General features: G+C 36.5%; 1 protein-coding gene across 2 annotated transcripts in view; it reads left to right on the top strand.

Annotated features, from left to right (window-relative positions):
- Positions 1-20,155, top strand: part of calcr (calcitonin receptor) — a 76,401-nt gene that overhangs the window by 39,596 nt on the left and 16,650 nt on the right. Inside the window, exons 4-10 of one of the 2 annotated variants that reach the window (XM_048201566.1) lie at positions 896-1,003; positions 2,851-2,954; positions 5,353-5,521; positions 5,643-5,753; positions 6,217-6,329; positions 9,622-9,713; positions 16,298-16,424. In XM_048201566.1, the coding sequence (XP_048057523.1) occupies positions 896-1,003; positions 2,851-2,954; positions 5,353-5,521; positions 5,643-5,753; positions 6,217-6,329; positions 9,622-9,713; positions 16,298-16,424 (824 nt within the window). Of the gene's footprint in view, positions 1-895; positions 1,407-2,850; positions 2,955-5,352; positions 5,522-5,642; positions 5,754-6,216; positions 6,330-9,621; positions 9,714-16,297; positions 16,425-20,155 lie in introns of both variants that reach the window. The other variant, XM_048201567.1, reaches the window with a different exon arrangement.

Genomic DNA, 20,155 nt, shown 5'->3' with positions numbered 1-20,155 from the left:
TGAGAACAAATTCGTAATTTAACAAATTTGTTCTCGTAATTTAACAACTTTTTTCTCATATTTTAATGACTATTCTCAAAATTTTATCTCGACTTTTTTCTCGAAATTTGACGATATTTTTCTCATAATTTAATGAATTTGTTCTCGTAATTTAACGACTTTTTTCTCGTAATTTAATGACTTTAAATCCACTTATCCACTTATATTTTTTTGCTTTTTTTTTTGCTTCAAAAATAGACTATTTTTCACCCTCTCTCTGATTTTTACAATTAAAAGGGCCATCTTTGGGGATGTGCAGTGGCTTACAGCTCGATTTTTGGATTGTACACATCTGCCAGTTTGTTGTTGAGTCCAATATACTTTTAAATGACCCCATCTTTCAACAACAGCGTCTTTGCAAAGCCTACATTATGCTGTGAAATGATCACAAAACAAGCTGTGTAGAAATGTGCCAGGATCAGACTAAAATAATAAGGGACACTATCAAACATAAACTAGTTTTTAACATTGAGATTCTTCAAAATCATATGTGGAGCGGCAGGTACACATCCAAACTGTAAACAAGAATTGTTGGTTTAACTTAAAAAAGTCAGTTACCTGGTTCCCTTAAAAGTTTGAGTTCATTGAAATTAAAATTTTGAGTTAATACAATGTTGGCTATTGGTTTAATCTACAGAAACTCAAAATATTATGTTATCTGAACCACATTAATTATGAAAGTTGATTTGACAAGAGTGCAGAAACAGCACAAGGTTTGTCCATTTTAATGGCGTAGTTTCAGAAAGCTACAGCATGTTTTTTTTACTGCACAATAAAATCTTGTATCTCAAAAGATCAAGGAACATTTGAGACCTCATGAAATTACCCCTTTAAAATGTCTATTTAACTTTTATAGGTTTGTTCTGCAGCAGATTCTGGGATGGCTTGCTCTGTTGGGATGAAACCCCAGCTGGAACCTTTGCCTCACAGAACTGTCCAGATTACCCCAGCTTCGACCCCTTGGGTAAGACTCTGCACGATCACATCTGATTGTCCCTCCAGACCGAAACGCTCCAGACACTACAAATCACTGAGGTTCGACAGCAAGCATGACATCTGTTACATGTCTTTGGTCTGCCTATTATGAAACACAAGATGTTGCTCCAAAGAAAGAATTCCAAAGCACGAGCGCAGGCTGCTGGGATGATAAGTGAAGCTCAGTAATGAAAAGGAGGTGATAAAATCACTGTCTCAAGACTGTCTGGAAACATTCATATGAGCTTTTATTTAGAAGCGCAAAAACTGGACAAAGAAGCGCAAAGGGGACAAAGAAACTTTGCAATATCAAACATCTATGAGAAGTTCTTTCCTGGTTCTAAATGAAGCCGTTACCAGCTGAGCTAAGGATATAACAGGAGTTTACTGAGGTGATGAATTATTGATAATCTCTGCTGTTCGCTGATAGAGATCTCTCTCACAGCTCACTGTGTTTGTTCTAAGACATTGATTGATTCCAGAGACAGAGGGCTGAAGTCAATCACTGGAACAACTTAGGGCGTGTTTGCACTAGGCACGGTTGCCTTGTACCAAACCCGAGGGCAATTGTCAGACTTTGGGGGTCAAATGTGCTCTGGCACGGTACAGATCGGCTAGTGTGAGTACACCTTTAAAGGGTTAGTTTAACCAAAAATGAAAATTCTGTCATTAATTAGACTTTCGTTCATCTTTGTAACACAAATGAAGATCTTTTTGATGAAATCTGAGAGCTTTCTTTCTCTCCATTGACAGCTACGCAACTGACACTTTGGCACTTTAAAAGTCCCGTTTTTCGTGGTTTTTTGAAGCTTTGATTGTGTTTATAGTGTGCAATATAACATGTGTTCAAGTTTCGTGTGTAAAAAAACACAGTATTTTTCACATAATTTACTTATCTGTATACCGCTGTTTCCACTGTCATAAAAACGGGCTGATGACTTCCTTGTTCTATGAAGTCCCTCCTTCAGAAATACGTAACGAGTTCTGATTGTGCCAGCGGTTCCTGTGTTGTGATTCGACAGCAGCTTAGCGCACCTTGCCCAGAAAGGTCACGCCTCTTACCATAACGGGGAGATGCACGCGCTCAGTGTTATTGTAAACATGTCTTTAATTTTACCCTATCAATTTGAGCCGGAATCAGACCCGGTGATTGGACTGCGGGATGAAAATAACAGCGTTTCGACGACATGGCGACAAACACACTCTACAAACGCAACTCTTGTGTATTCCTGTGGGCGGAGATTAGTCAAAAAACTGTTTTAGTGACGTCATTAAAGGAGGAAGTAGAGGGATGTAGTCCAAACTAGCCGTTCGATGTTTAGTTCAAATTTTCTGAAGAGATTTGATCACTTTATATGATGAACAGATTTTAATTTAGTTCATCAACTCACACATCAGTTGTGGTAAACAGAAGATCAAGCATGTTTGCCTGATGTGTGTGAGGTTCATTCTCGTGTTACGCAGCACGTTTGAGCTTCAGTTTATGTTCGCTGATCAATGTTTATATGTGAATAAAAGCCTAAATTCAACCTGTTCATCATAAAAAGCAATCAAGTCTCTTCAGAAAACTTGGACCAAAATGCTCAATTCATATGGATTAGTTTTACGATCTATTTATGAACTTTTTGAAGCATCAAAGTTTCAGTTGCGTAGCTGAAGGGACAGAAAGCTCTCAGATTTCATCAAAAAGATCTTCATTTGTGTTCTGAAGATGAATGAAAGTCTTATGGGTTTGGAAAGACATAAGGGTGAGTAATTAATGACAGAATTTTCATTTTTGGGTGAACTATCCCTTTAAGCTCATGTCATTACACTAAACTCTCTTTTTCCCTGCAGAAAAAGTAACCAAATACTGTGATGAATCTGGCAACTGGGTACACAGTTCATCCATCAATAAGACCTGGTCCCACTGTCTCACATTCTCAAAGGAAAAAATTAAGGTAAAATATAGCAAACTAATGAGTTGAGTGTTTGTTCATTTGTTCATTCTATAAGCAGATTTAAACATAAGACAGTACATTCGCTTAAAACCTTTGTCACAAAATTCAGGGCATTGTATTGATGATTTTAAGCAATCATGTCAGTACACTGAAGAGTTGCTGAGTATGGGTGTGTTGAAAAAACATTTAATAACATTTAATTAAGTGACATGCAGTCCTTGATTATATGACAGGCCTGATGAAAATTTTAGGATAAGTTGACAAAATTCAAAATGGTCACATGCAATATGTCCATCTCTGGAAAAGCATTCTGGAAGACCAAAACAATTCAAATCCAGTCAAGGCCAATTTAATTATAATTTATTAGTAAATTAATCAATTATTATGATGTGTTTTGACCTCTAGATGGTGCTGTCCTGAGGCCATTGTTTCTATAGGTGTTAAGAAGACATAAACTCACTTCCTGTTTGGCACGTTTGCAGTCAAATATGTTAGTTATTACACAAAAATGGTTTGGTTTATCAAAAAACTTTCAACAAATTTTGACAGAAATGATCTTAAAATGATTGAAGGCAAATTTAGGGAAGATATGATCTGTAGGAGGAGATCAAAAGTTTGGGGTCAGCGAAATTAAAGCAGAACTTAAGTAACGTTTTCACCTTCATAAATAGTTTTCTAAGTCCTTACGATGGTTAATTGACTTGTAGTGGTGTGTTTGAGGCGTGCACTAACCCCCTCTGGCACGTCTACGCCAGAAAACAGCACTTGCAAGTTGAGCTGCGCCGACCCGACACAATCTCGCCTCGTGTTCACGTTCACGCGAGAGTGACAAAATGCTTTACGGTAATTCAAAAACAATGTATATATTATGACTTTATAAGACAATTTCAAAAATCACCCACCTCCATCGAGATTTCTTGTACTGTATTTGCAAAACTACTGCGCTGGTGAGCGTTGTAGTCGTCGTAGTCCAGAGCTGCGCTTGGAGAATTTACGACAGTGTGATTCACTGAAGGAACCTGTAGGGGGAGCTTCGCAAATCTTACTGAGTTCTGCTTTAAAAAAAAAAAAAAATTATACAGTGGGTACGGAAAGTATTCAGACCCCCTTACATTTTTCACTCTTTGTTATATTGCAGGCATTTGCTAAAATCATTTAAGTTCATTTTTTTCCTCATTAATGTACACACAGCACCCCATATTGACAGAAAAACATAGAATTGTTGACATTTTTGCAGATTTATTAAAAAAGAAAAACTGAAATATCACATGGTCCTAAGTATTCAGACCCTTTGCTGTGACACTCATATATTTAACTCAGGTGCTGTCCATTTCTTCTGATCATCCTTGAGATGGTTCTACACCTTCATTTGAGTCCAGCTGTGTTTGATTATACTGATTGGACTTCATTAGGAAAGCCACACACCTGTCTATATAAGACCTTACAGCTCACAGTGCATGTCAGAGCAAATGAGAATCATGAGGTCAAAGGAACTGCCTGAAGAGCTCAGAGACAGAATTGTGGCAAGGCACAGGAAAAAAAAAGAATTGAAATGATTTTAGCAAATGGCTGCAATATAACAAAGAGTGAAAAATTTAAGGGGGTCTGAATACTTTCCGTACCCACTGTATATCAGTATATATTCAACTGATCAAACGTATCAGTAAAGACATTTCTAATGCTATAAAAGATTTCTATTTAAAAATAAATGCTGTTTGTTTAAACATTCTATTCATCAAAGAAACCTTCAAAAAATATTAAGCAGCACAACTGTTTTCAACATCGATAATAATACGAAATGTTTCTTGAGCAGCAAATCAGCATATATTAATATGATTTCTGAAGACTGGAGTAATGATGCTGAAAATTCAGCTTTGCATCACAGGAATAAATTACATTTTAAAATTCAAGTTATTTAAATTTGTATTAATATTTCACAATATTGCTGTTTTTCCTGTATTTTTTTTTATCAAATAAATGGAGCCTTGCTGAGCAGAAGAGACTTTTTTCAAAAACATAAAAAAATTTCACAACCTCAAACTTTTGATTGGTAGTGTATGTTTTCAATGTTCATGTCTTGACGAGCAGAAATCAAAACCATTGGGCACATTGAAATTTGGATCAAAAGGTATAAGCAGAAACATACTGTAGGTGCAACTTTGAATGGCTGGTGAGGTTAGAGGGATTTGAAGGGACCCAAAATTGCCATAAATGATCAGATTCTCCCCAACTAGAGGGCCAAATTTCAAAACGTCTTTAAAGACTCAATAAATTCCCAGCAAATTCCCAGCAAAGAGAAAGAACACATACTTCAGTGCTTGACCCCTAATTATCCATTAGACATAAAATCAAATACTTCTTTTATGTGTTTTCTCAAAACGAATGCTTTCTTCCTCAGACGTTACCAGTTCATGGCTTTTTAGAGACGGAGACGGAGATGGATCCTACAGCTGAGAGTCAGGTCAGCCCTGTAGTGACTCAGAAAGCGGAGGAGAGGAAGAAGATCATCGATGGTCAATATAAATGCTTTGAGAAAATGAACAGAGACCAGCCATATAACAAATCAGGTGTGAAAACAGAGAGCCTCGGAAGAGGTTTTAGATTGATTCATCAGAAACTCGTACTGCAAAGTGCAATGAGCAATTGCACAGTGGAATTGGCCCTGATTGTTTGTATGCTTGTCTTTAGGTCTGTACTGTAACCGCACATGGGATGGATGGCTATGCTGGGACGACACTCCAGCAGGGATGTACACTTCTCAGTACTGCCCCAATTACTTCCCTGACTTTGACTCTACTGGTACAATTCTTTCATGTTTTGTTCAGCTTTTTTGAAAACAGGGGTGTTAAAGCGTTAGTTCACCAAAAAATAAAAAATATCCCATACATTTACTGACCCTCAAGCCATCCAAGGTGTATATGACTGTCTTCTTTCAGCCAAACACAATTGGAGTTATATTAAAAAATATTCTGGCTCTTCAAAGCTTTATTATGGGAGTGAATGGTAGCCGAGATTTTGAAGCCCGCAAAAGTGCATCCATCCATCATAAAGTAATCCATATGGCTCCAGGGGGTTCATAAAGGCTTTCTGAAGTGAAGCAGTGATTTTGTAAGAAAAATATCCATATTTAAAACTTTATAAACTATAATCACGGTCTTTCAACGGCCATACGCAAGTCTAGTTCCGGCAGAAGAGTGAAAAAGCTGAAGTATAATGGCTTTTGTAATGCACTTTTCTCACATTTTTTTCCTTGTTCTTTTAGAAAAGGTCACCAAGTACTGTGATGAGACTGGAAACTGGTTCAGGCACCCTGAATCAAACAGGACATGGTCCAACTACACCCTTTGCATTGCTCATACCAATGACAAGCTCAAGGTAGGAGGATGGGTCATCCTTAAATTTACACTTCTCTTAAAGGAAAATGTTATTGTTATGAATATTTCTAAAATAAAGGGTCTGACGTTATGAAAAGAAACTCTTACAGTACACATCCCAGCTAAGAAACGTTTCAAATTAAGTTATTTTGGACTGGTTTCAGAATGTTCAAAACGTTCACATTTTAAGATGTTTTAAAACCATTTTTTCTTGGTTATATGAATATTAAAGGAACATTCCATTTTTATCATTTTGCAAACATCATGGCAATGTTACTTTTGAATATTCTCTTAAAGGATTAGTTCACTTCTGAATGAAAATTTCCTGATAATTTACTCGCCCCCATGTCATCCAAGATGTTTATGTCTTTCTTTCTTCAGTTGAAAAGAAATTAAGGTTTTTGAGGAAAACATTCCAGAATTTTTCTCCATATAGTGGGTATCAGTGGTGTTCACTGGGTGGAAGGTCCAAATTTCAGTTTCAATGCAGCTTCAAAGGGAATAAGGGTCTTATCTAGCAAAACAATCGGTAATTTTCTAAAAAAAATTAAAAATGCATATACTTTTTAACCACAAACGCTCGTCTTGTACTAGCTCTGCGATCCGCACGTAGGCGGAAGTACCGAGCAAATGTCTACAAAGCGAACGTACAAAGATTAAGCCAAAAGGCCTTTACAAAAAAAAGGTAAAACAAAGTTGGAGGAGAAAATTAGATGAAGTTTTTCACCCTACCGCAGTACTTCCGGCTACGTCACGCGTGACCTTTCATCGTAATGCATGGAGCATCGCAGAGCTAGTGCAAGACGAGCATTTGTGGATAAAAAGTATATACATTTTTATTTTATTTTTTAAAAAATGACATTTCGCTAGATAAGACCCTTATTTCTCATCGAGGGTTAATGTAGAGCCCTTTGAAGCTGCATTGAAACTGCAATTTGGACCTTCAATCCTTTGAACCCCATTGAAGTCCACTATAAGGAGAATAATCCTGGAATGTTTTCCTCAAAAACTTAATTTCTTTTTGACCGAAGAAAGAAAGACATGAACATCTTGGATGACATGAGGGTGAGTAAATTATCAGGACATTTTCATTTAGAATTGAACTAAACCTTTAACATTCTGAAACAAGTATTATGAACAGTAACACTAATAGAATATTCGTTTAAAGTTACCTGGTCTTTAATAATATTCTCAAAACATTATTTATACATCGCTCATAGAAGGTTTTTTGGCTGAAATGTTTTAGATGGATGTTCATCTGACAATTTTTTAAATATAACTACTTGTCTCAGAATGTTCAGAGAACATTCAAAAGTATCATTCCCATAATGTTTGGAAAATAATCAAATTGAATGGTTCCTTAAAGGTGCCCTAGAACGTTTTTTCACAAGATGTAATATAAGTCTAAGGTGTCCCCTGAATGTGTCTGTGAAGTTTCAGCTCAAAATACCCCATAGTTTTTTTTAAATTAATTTTTTAACTGCCTATTTTGAGGCATCATTAACTATGCACTGATTCAGGCTGCGGCCCCTTTAAATCTCGTGCTCCCTGCCCCCGAGCTCTCGACTATAATACAGTGCATAAACAAAGTTGATCCTCAAATGGATGTTTACAAGATGTTCGTCATGCATGCTGCATGCATGCTTCGGATCGTGTGAGTATAGTATTTATTTGGATGTTTACATTTGATTCTGAATGAGTTTGATAGTGCTCCGTGGCTAACGGCTAATGCTACACTGTTGGAGAGATTTATAAAGAATGAAGTTGTGTTTATGAATTATACAGACTGCAAGTGTTTAAAAATGAAAATAGCGACGGCTCTTGTCTCCGTGAATACAGTAAGTAACTTTAACCACATTTAACAGTACATTGTACATTGTACATTGTAACAACATGCTAATGAAACATTTAGAAAGACAATTTACAAATATCACTAAAAAAAATCATGTAATCATGGATCATGTCAGTTATTGTTGCTCCATCTGCCATTTTTCGCTATTGTTCTTGCTTGCTTACCTAGTCTGATGATTCAGCTGTGCACAGATCCAGATGTTAATACTGGCTGCCCTTGTGTAATGCCTTGAACATGAGCTGGCATATGCAAATATTGGGGTCATACATTTTAATGATCCCGACTGTTACGTAACAGTCGGTGTTATGTTGAGATTCGCCTGTTTTCCGGAGGTCTTTTAAACAAATGAGATTTATATAAGAAGGAGGAAACAATGGAGTTTGAGACTCACTGTATGTCTTTTCCATGTACTGAACTCGTGTTATTCAACTATGCCAAGGTAAATTCAATTTTTGATTCTAGGGCACCTTTAAGTTTCACATAACCAGGATTTTATTATTATTATTATTTTAATATTTAAAAAACTGGACGTTTTAAACATTCAGAAATAATGTTTTCATAACTTAATGGGAATGTTAGGAAACCATTCTTATATATATTTAAATATATTTGTGTTTATTGGGATGTTAGAGTGCAAGATTTTCAATGTAAAGACTTTATTTCCTGTGATTTAGCTCATGTGTTTAAACATGTAGGGCTGAATTACAACTTGGCAGATTATCCATACAGCAGATTGGTTTTCTAAAATGTGTATATATAAATAGTGCAAAAGAATTTTTTAGCACGAGACAAATAATTAGCAGATCAACATCTGCATTCTGAAAACATACCACAGTGTCATAAAAAAGCATAAATGATACACTCTGATACAGCTTCATACTATTTAAAAGCTGTTCCTGAAGGGAACATTGGATTTGCGTGTTTCTTTCAGACTCAGTGGCAGTGAAGCGTAATGTCTACACAAGGCAGTTTCAGTTGAACTAAACAGCTTTTCTGGAGGACGGCTCTGAAAATTATTCATAACATAATGGTTTCAGTGGCGTACAACTGCTGCTTTACAAAGTGAGGGATAGAGAGAAAATGTCAGCTCAGTCTGTGCACTCCACTCCATCACACCAGATGGAGTTCATAATAAAGGCACAACAAATTGGGATATTCACTTTCAATGTTACTTTAATGCCTTCTTACTAGATTTTATTCTTGTTGCATTAAACCTACTGGTAAATATCACACTTATGAAAAATATGCTTATATCATCTTTTTTTTTTTCATTATTATTTTGTTATGTTTAATACCTCAAAATATATTTAACATCGGAGTATCAGGTTGAATAATGAAGTGCAAAAATACATTTGAAAATAAAAATTAAAATAGTAAAATGAATTTCATGAGAACATGTTTCAAATCTCAGAGATTTACCATAACATTTATCTCATTTCAGATGGCGTATATTTTGTATTACATGGCGATTGTGGGTCATGCTCTTTCGATGGTGTCTCTTCTCATCTCACTGGCCATATTCTTTTATTTCAGGTGAGTTTTTATCTCCTCTTTACTGTCTCCACCCATACGACTTGAAGAAGTCCAGAAATATCTGCTGCATAGATGCAGTTACTTCAGAACGATCAATAAACCTCTCGATGATGGTTCGCTCAGTCGTTTACTTGTTTTTGGCAGGGCTGTGTGTTGTCTACTCTCAAACAGTTTGTCATTTGTCAGAACCGTTGATGGTGAGAGTGTGGAGGTAGATTGCTGCGGTGGCGTCTGAGATTTATTTAATTGACAGAGTCTTCGTTTAAGCTTTTCAAAGAAAGATTTACAAAGAAGCTCTCGGTTTCCCCATTTATGACTGTGGCCAATTCAAACCGAATAGAAAAGATGGATAGGCATTCCCATCAGCATGGCCACACGGAAATGCAGTCTGAACCCTGAAGTAACCCTTGAATTATATTCAACTCTGGATCAAGCTATTACTCCCACAAAGTCAGGAAAATTTGCCTTTTCTCTGGGCTTATTGGCTGAAATACCTTATGCAGTGCCTCGCGAATGCATCAAAATCTAAACCAACCACCTTATTTGACCGAATTGCAAATCCCATATTGAAATGCAATTCAGGTTTATATACACGCTGAAACCCAAAAGGAATTATTTCAATGTGATATTGTTTTGGTGAAGAAAAAAAAACTTGCTATTTTGGAACCCTATAATTTTATTACAGAAAAAAAACAAAAAAACAGTTAAACTAACAAGATACTAACAACCTTTTAGGGTAATGTACTGGTACTACTGGTACCAGTTGGTACTAAAAAAAGAAAGAAAGTTGATGGCACAATACCAGCATTGAATGTGTCTGTGAAGTTTCAGCTCAAAATACCCCATAGTTTTTTTTTTATTAATTTTTTTAACTGCCTATTTTGAGGCATCATTAACTATGCACCGATTCAGGCTGCGGCCCCTTTAAATCTCGTGCTCCCTGCCCCCGAGCTCTCGACTATAATACAGTGCATAAACAAAGTTCACACAGCTAATATAACCCTCAAATGGATCTTTACAAGATGTTCGTCATGTTCGTGTTTGTTTGACAGCTTTCTGAGCATCAAAGGTTTCTATTTACAACATGTTGAGCATTGTAGCCAATCACAATCATGTCTGTTGAGTGTATGAACACAATGGCCTATCAGAAGTGCTAGTCAGTAAGTTAGTCAGAAATAAAAAGTAACTAACACAATTAGTTACTTTTTTAGGGAGTAACGCAATATTGAAATGCATTACTTTTTAAAGTAACTTTCCCCAACACTGGTGATTGAATCGGACTGACAGTGATAACCAATGGACAAGACAAAACGAGACAATATTTTTTTAAGTGCTTCATTCAACAGTCTTTGCTCTGGTACCGAATTTGGTACCGAGAACTGCAAAATTTTACTGGTATTGGTACCGACTACCAACTACTGAAATGTTGGTACTGTGACATCCCTACCATATTTTATGGATAATCTCCATAGCTGAATAACTATTATTCATTAAAGCATTTAGGTTGTAAATTCTTAATGATTCAGAAAAAGTTTCAGATTTAGTAAACAAGGGCATAAAAATAGGAAAAGGGTACTAACAATATCCGAGTATTTTGATGTCTCAGTCTCAATCTGGAAGTGGAAGTTACACCAGACCACCCAATCACTGTCTAGAAAAGGTGGTCCCTAAAACTTAATGCATAAACAAGAAAGGCTATTCATCAGAAGAACTTGGACATTCTGTTAAAATGAAAAGAAAAAAATATGGTGCAAAAAGCAGGAAAATTCTACTGGAGAACCTGTTTTAATTGGCTGAGAGTTTATCTTTTAGTAGGAGAATGAACCCAACTACAGTTTCTTTACAAACAGTTCTTAATGGTTGAGTTGGACCGGATTGTGAAAGAAAAGCAGCCAACAGTTGTGCAGCATAAATGTGAACTCCTTCGACGCTGTTTAAAAAGCATGCATACATCTTATAAAGTTGGTTGAGAGAATGTCCAGAGTCGAAGTCTAAACAGAGCATGACAACGAAAAGATAAAATACAAAGAGAGTTTGGCTCTTTTGTATGTTATTTCTTACGTTCATTTGTTTTATCTCATAGATTGATGTCTTTTCTATTATTTTAAAATGTGGAAATTCACAAAGAATGAGTAAGTATGTCCAAACTATTTAAAGCTACAGTTGTGGAGACTTAATTAAACTTAAGATTTCTGTTCACATCAGTATTTTTCTTTTTACTTTTGTCAGTCACAAATTACAGTTATACGATTATTAAGTTGGTGCGTGAGACAAGAACATCACAGAACTTTGTAGGATTTGTGATTCAGTTCAATGAGTGTGCATGTTTAAATGATTTAGTGATCCTTCTGTCACTAACATTAACAAATGAACTTTTAATAGGACCCAACTGTTTGCATTCTTACTTACAAGCTGAAAGAGAAAGGTCATTTGGTTCTGGCGTCGCAAAAAACGATAGTTTCTCATAATTGTGTTTTATTGAGTGCAAATCCTTGGTGTCCATTTGTCTGGAAGAGCTGCACTAAGCCCTGAGCCAAATGACGAGTACTATTTGTCAGGTTTTGTGTGTCATTTCATGCTGACTTGGGTTTCCGTATGTCTATACCCCCTTGGGTAAACTTAATTTCATGGCTAATTAAATGTGCCAAAGAGTCTTATATACATTAAACGGCACATAAACTTTTTGCGTTATATGTCACATAGTATGACAGTTGTATCTAGCAAGTAAGCATACAATCTCATCGTTTATTTTATTATTATTTTTTTCAGTACACTGAAAGATTGAGAGTCAATGTACTCTTAAAAGCATATTTCTATTAAGACCTCATTTCAACATTAGCACTCAATAAATACTTGTTATTTTGTTTTTGTTTTTAAAGAAATTACTGTCTGTTGTTAGGACACAGGGTTAAATTGAATTTAATTACATTTAATGTTTGGAATTTAACGTTGCCATGCAATATCGATTATATCCCTGCAAATGTAGACCAAAATAATATAATTACTGGAAAAAAGGAGAGCGCCATTTAAACATCAAAAGGAGAGCACCATCTCTTTGGCTTCATTCTGTTTTTGCCTAAGCAATCCGATCAACAATTTCACTGGATCAGTTTATGTATTCGCAATTGTAAATATTTTTATTGTGTCAATTATGATGCGTCACATGTAATATAAATTGTGTTTAGCTGGTTTGGTACAATATCTGGAAGTGTAACATAGCAACGCTTGTTTTTGTGGTGCGATGGTGATATTTACAGTCCGATCTTCTGAGATGTCAAAGTCTTAATGTTGTCTTATTGGGTCCAGATGTGGTGCTCAAAGAGGTACGTGTCAGCATACAGCTGCACTAAGCTTTAATTTATGCCCCACTGAATAATGCCAGAAATTTTTGGTTGGGAATATGGGAAATAGCTTTGGAAAATGAGCTCAGCTTTCACTCCCATCCCTCTAGTGCTCCAGGAGCAGCTTTGCACTCAGCTGATCTCTGCTGGCAATTTTAGGTTAAACAAAGTGAAATCATGTGAGTAGCATGACTTTCTTAATTGGGTGATTGTGATGACATTTTTGCAAGCATATTTTATTATCCTTTGACAGCAAATTATAGACAAACTTGTTGTCTGACAAACACAGAGTTGTTGTTGTTGACAGAGATTGCTGATGCAGGTGTGTTTAACGTGTTTAACGTCACAAATTTGGCATATTTAACAACTCCTGACCAACAACAAAACAGTATTTAATACTCAGAAATCCCTTTTTTTTCTCTTATTCTTTGATCCAAGGCCCCCTTTTTAGGCCCCATCTTTATATTTTTGTTTGTTCATCTTTATACAAAGTTCTGTGATGAAACTCTAGATGGATGCAGGTGCAGATGCAGGCTAATAGGTTCTTTAACTCAACCTGCTCGTAATCACATCGTTATCTGTAGGGCATAGCTGATTGGTTCCTGCTGTATCAGTAGCCAATGAGCTTGCGTGCTCAACCTTCAAAATACATTGCCTTAGGAGTGCAGCGCACCCTCCACCTTCCCCAGCTCCTCCTGTATGGATCTGCTATGGGTAATTCATGTACAATATATTGTACAGCAGCAGCATCTTTACATGCTCACGTATGTATTGGCAGTAGCAAGTCCCGTACTTGCTCTGCAGCAGCAGCAAAAACCTACAGCAGCAACAGCAGTAGCAGCAGATCTATCAGCCAAGTCCAAACATACAACATTATCATATACTCATTACCATGCCAAACACCCAGAGAGTTGTCATGACAATAATATTATTATTTTATTCAGCAAGGATGCATTGCATCAATCAAGACACTCTATGAAGTCATGTTACAAAAGATTTCTATACAAAATAAATTCATTTAAACTTTATATTCATCAGAGAAACCTGAAAAAAGTATCATGGTTTCCATAAAAATGTTAACTGTTTTTAACATCGATAATAAGAAATGTTTCTTGAGCAGATAATCAGCATATTAGAATGATTTCTGAAGGATTATGTGACACTGAATATTGGAAAATTCAGCTTTGATATCACAGGAATAAATTCAATCTTAGGTAACACTTTAGAATAACTCACGCTATGAAGCATTAGTTAAGCATTAGTAAATAGTTAATTCATCATTTATAAAACATTAATAGACATTAGTAAGCCATTTATAAATACAGCTATAAATGCTTTGTTCTTGATTTATAAGCATATCTATAATGAGTTTAATAATTGTATTTTCATACTTTATTAATGATCATTTTATCATTTCTAAATGATGTATTACATTATTCACAAACCAGTAATTTAGGAGTTGTCAGTGGTTCATAAGATCATTTAGGAAGTGTAAGTAAATGATTAATAAAATATTTAAATGTACATTTATGCATCTTATTATTTAGACATATAGTATTAGTTACTCAGTGTGTTAATAAATGCTTTATTAACATATTCCTAGTGTCAAAACTACCTCGGTACTAACTTTAAAACATTAGAGAACAGCAGTGCAGAAGATCACTGAACCTTTAAATCTCATTTATAAAAGCTTTACAAAGCATAAATAGTCCTCACTTTAGGTGAGCTCAAAAAAATAGTTAACTGACTACTTCTAAATGTTTTATAACTACCTGAATTAATCATGAATTGCAGTAGGAAGATGTGTTAATAAAACATTTACTAACACACTAAGTAACTATTACTATGTGTCTAAATAATAAGATGTATAAATGAATGTTTAAATAGTTTATTAATCATTTACTTACACTTACTAAATGAACTACTGACAACTCCTAAATAACTGGTTTGTAAATAATGTAATTCTTAATTTAGAAATGATAAATTGATTATTAATAAAGTATGAAAATACAATTATTAAACACATTATAGATATGCTTATAAATCAAGAATAAAGCAATTATAGCTGTATTTATAAACTACTTACTAATGTCTATTAATGCTTTATAAGTGATGGAATAACTATTAACTAATGCTTAACTAATGCTTCATAGTGTGCAGTTATTATAAAGTGTTACCCAATCTTAAAATATATTAAAATAGAAAACAGGTATTTTAAATCGTAATAAAATTTCAAAATATTAATGTTTTTACTGTATTTTTGATCAAATAAATGCAGCCTTGGTAAGCAGAAGAGACTTCCTTCAAAACATAAAAATCTTACTGACCCCAAAATTTTGAACGGCTGTGTATATATATATATATATATATTTCTGAAGATCGCTGTTCCTTAACCTTATAGGGGCTTTGTGAATAATCGCTTGCATACATTAGGAGTTTTTATTTTCAACCACTAAGCAATTATGGTAAAAACAGGCAAGCATCTCACAATCACATTATTTGAAATAAAGCCAGGACGTTCAGGCCTCAGGTGGCGCAAAATTTTGTTCTGTTCATGTCATTAAATGGGACATATCATGAGGAATCAAATTGCCCTTGATCTTTTGATATATAAAGAGGTCATTGTACTGCTAAATGCACTGTAACATTCAGTACAAGTCCAAAAAGATCCATTTATTGAAACTGGGATAAAAACATTCTCAATATGAAATCCTTGAGTTCCTGATATTAACATATGACCACATCAGTGACGCCTGTCAAGTCACATGGTGAGATCATATAGAGGAAATTGGGAAATGCGTGTAGCGTCTACTTCTCTGTATCTGAATGAAGGATCCCAATATTAGAAACGATCAGCTGAAGTTTATATTAACACATCAGATTAATTGTAACAGTTTGTGTTGTATGTTTTATGAATCAGTCATAATGTAATGCAGGCTTTGTAAAAATGCATTTAAGAATGGGTCAAAAACTATTAAGAGTTTAATGGCAATGGCATGAATGAATGGTCTGATTTATGATTTATTTATTCACCTGTGACGTGCAAATCTTGAAGATGCTGAAAAGTTCAGTGCTTGAGATTAGCAGAGATTTTAATCTGTTAGAAGCAGATTGATTTATGTATCTAAACTATCCAAAAAATGTTTTGTTTCCATCCTGAAATGACATGTCAAACTGAATTACTCACACAACTGTCTCTGTCATGAATGATCCATGATTAATATTTCTTTATCTGCCATCCAGGAGTCTGAGCTGTCAGAGAATCACTCTACACAAGAACCTATTCTTCTCGTATGTGCTCAACTCAGCCTGCACCATCGTCAACCTCATAACTGTGGTCAACAACCCCAAAGTGGTGCAGAAGAATCCGGTGTGTGCCCTCAACTCCACAATGCCCCACAATCATCAATAGGGCTTTTCACACTGTGCTTAACCCCTGGGTTATTATTGTTCGAAACCCCGCTTTCAACTCTGTAAAAGGAACATTTCACACTTGTAAATTAGAAGTGGGGTTATGAAACATGGCTCCAAAGCAGAATTAGTGCTGCTTTTGTGCTGTTAACCCCACATTTCGGTGCCAAATGTGTACAGCTGAAATGATGGAGTGTTAGAATGTTAAGGATAGATGCTTAGCAACAGACAACCAATTGCATGCCTCATATTCACATGCTCTGTAAAGTCACAGAAACTGGGTTGTTTGAGGGGAAAAATGTCAAATGATAACAGAAAACATGACAATTGGAATAAAGAAGAGATTGTTCAATTTCTACCTGTATAGTCTGAATTGAAACATCCATTCAGTTCAAACTTAATTGTATAGTTGGCAATATATAATACAAGAATATAATATAAAGACTTATAATATAAAGATTCCATTTACCCCAGGCTAAGAATGACCCAGGGTTAACTATTTCCCAAGTGTGAAAAACTGATTATCTCTTCATCACGGCACCTGTTAGTGGGTAGGATATATTAGGCAGTAAGTGAACATTTTGTCCTCAAAGTTGATGTGTTAGAAGCAGGAAAAATGGGCAAGCGTAAAGATTTGAGCGAGTTTGACAAGGGCCAAATTGTGATGGCTAGATGACTGGATCAGAGCATCTCCAAAACTGCAGCTCTTGTGGGATGTTCCCGGTCTGCAGTGATCAGTATTTATCAAAAGTGGTCCAAGGAAGGTACAGTGGTGAACCGGCGACAGGGTCATGGGCGGCCAAGTTTCACTGATGCACGTGGGGAGCGAAGGCTGGCCCGTGTGGTCTTATTCAACAGACGAGCTGTAGCTCATGTTGCTCAAGAAGTTAATGCTGGTTCTGATAGAAAGGTGTCAGAATACACAGTGCATCGCAGTTTGTTGCGTATGGGGCTGCATAGCCGCAGAGCAGTCAGGGTGCCCATGCTGACCCCTGTCCACCTCCGAAAGCGCCGCATAACCTGATATTGCTGAGTTCAACATGTTCCAATCAACATTCAAATCAACCAATCATATTTCAGGGACACGTTTACAGCTTACGTCAAGTTTAGGCTTAAAATCATGAACTGGTGCTTCTACATCAGTGTTATTCATCTATCATTTCCCTCTGATTTTTGGGATAACTTATGGGTAGGGTTAGGTTTAGGGGTAGGAATAGGGTTAAGATTAAATTTTCAGACTAGAATGTTGTTCCATGATCAACAAAATATGTTGACCCAGGAACCCATCTAACTCCGCAATATCAGGACGTGCGAAAGCGCCAACAGTGGGCACGTGAGCATCAGAACTGGACCACGGAGAAATGGAAGAAGGTGGCCTGGTCTGATGAATCACGTTTTCTTTTACATTACATGGATGTCTGGGTGTGTTTGTGTCACTTACCTGGGGAACACATGACACCAGGATGCACTATGGGAAGAAGGCAAGCCGGTGGAGGCAGTGTGATGCTTTGGGCAATGTTCTGCTGGGAAACCTTGGGTCCTGCCATCCACGTGGATGTTACTTCGACACGTACCACCTACCTATGCATTGTTGCAGACCATGTACACCTTTTCCTGGAAACGGTATTCCCTGGTGGCTGTGGCCTCTTTCAGCAGGATAATGCTCCTGACACAAAGTAAAAATGGTTCAGGAATGCTTTGAGGAGCACAACAACGAGGTATTGTCTTGGCCTCCAAATTCCCCAGATCTCAATCCAATCAAGCATCTGTGGGATGTGCTGAACAAACAAGTCCGATCCATGGAGGCTCCACCTCGCATCTTACAGGACTTAAAGGATCTGCTGCTAACATTTTGGTGCCAGATACTACACCTTCAGGGGTCTAGTGGAGTCCATGCCTTGATGGGTCAGGGCTGTTTTGGCAGCAAAAGGGGGGCCAACACAATATTAGGAAGGTGGTCTGATCGGTATATATATATCATTTAATTTAAATGTAAGTTTTGACAGAGTACCCATGCATTAACTTGTGATATTGTGTCTTGAAAAAACAAACAGACAAAAAAAAACTTAAGTTTGGTCTAAGATCATTTAGCTAGAAATTCTATACAAGTCATGTATAATATTTAAAGTAAGACTTTACACTTAAGAAGAAACACATTTTAAGTACACCATAAAAGCTTATATTGTTTAATTCACATTGTATTTTCATTGCATGAGATCTTTGCTTGGAATATGATCTTTTCAGGTTTTGCTCTCTATGGAGGAATGCATAAATCTGCCACATTGGAATGTACTGCATGATCTAAGAGGTGTGGTGAGGAGATGTGCTTCAAGAAAAACATTAACTTTTAGCTACTGTTCTTAATGTGATCGAGGAGAATTGCCTATTCTTTTTTTCTGATATACCGATAAAAAGTGAGACAGTCTAAAACGAGTTTGCACCCTGCTATCCCGGGTTTGAAATGGCCTGTCATCATGTCTGGAGGATTGGATTGAGTGGATTTTGAAGTTCTGAAAGGATTGGAGTGCAGCCGAGGTGTAGTTTTGAGGTTTCAGAAAGATCTTAATCATTGTTCTTATACTCGCCTGAAAATATTAAGATGTGTCTGAGAGATGCATTATTGCATTCACCAGGCTCCTTCTTTTAAAAACGAAACGCTGCTGTGCCTGTCAAAGTACCATCCTTTCTTATGCTTAAAATGATGTCTGTTTTTTGGGCCCAGTATAATGCAGATGTCTTAAAATGTGCATTCTTTCGGGGGTGTGGGTGTATTCTCTATGTTTAATTTACGGTATCCTTGTTCAGCCTGAAGAACAAGCTCTTTCTGTTTTTCCTTCCAACTCCTGTGAGTCGAGCCACAGTCAGTACGGAATGCATTTCCAGCCTCAAGGAGAAGAGGTTACAGACAAGTTTAGTTTAGACTTGTGTTTCTGACATAAGCTGTGCTTAGACAGACAAGAATGCCATTATACGTCAAGGACATCTGAATCAAAGTAAAAGAACCTTGACTTCTAAAGGAAAGTTGTGTGTGGGGAATAACATGTGTGCATGAGGACTCGCTGCCAGTTGCGTGGGTAGTTGCAGGAGGCAGAGCTATGGACATATGGTAAAAAGTTAATCTGGATGACTGACGTGTTGTTGGGAGGTGTGTGTGATCCTGCTCAGCGGATTGAGAATAGACACTTTGCCAGTATTTTTTAATTAGAACTGCACACATGTTCTTGCAAAGCAGCCTGGCAACTCAAAAATTCAGAGTAAGGGATCGTCCGGGCCAGGTTAAGGATCAAAAATGGGTATTCTAAAGGTAATTGTGAAGTGCAAGTTACACTTTATTTGGACAGTCCACTTTAGACATTTCTGCTAACTATAGGTAACTTTGCAACTACGTGTCTCGTGCAACCAGACCTTCAGACTGATGGTAGAAGGTTTGGACTCAATAGTAGCTTTTACTGGCAGTCTGACTGACATGTAAAGCAACCAATCACAGTTAGTTTTGAAAATGTAAAGTCGATGTCCCAACAATAACAAGACAGGCTTGTAAAACTCTCGGAGGTTAAAGAGTCTAATCCGTGAACTTCACATACTTTTAAAAATCCAGCTTTCAGTTGATCCTGATAAGCGCTCGTTGTCACATTCACAAACACGAGGGCTTTCTTCTTCCACAAGGGGGTTTGGCTTCACAATGGCTTT

The sequence above is a fragment of the Megalobrama amblycephala genome, linkage group LG9 (assembly GCF_018812025.1).
Source record: "Megalobrama amblycephala isolate DHTTF-2021 linkage group LG9, ASM1881202v1, whole genome shotgun sequence".
Taxonomy (NCBI): Eukaryota; Metazoa; Chordata; class Actinopteri; order Cypriniformes; family Xenocyprididae; genus Megalobrama; species Megalobrama amblycephala.
The sequence above is the reverse complement of the archived record's forward strand: the minus strand, read 5'-3'. Positions and strand labels throughout refer to the sequence as shown.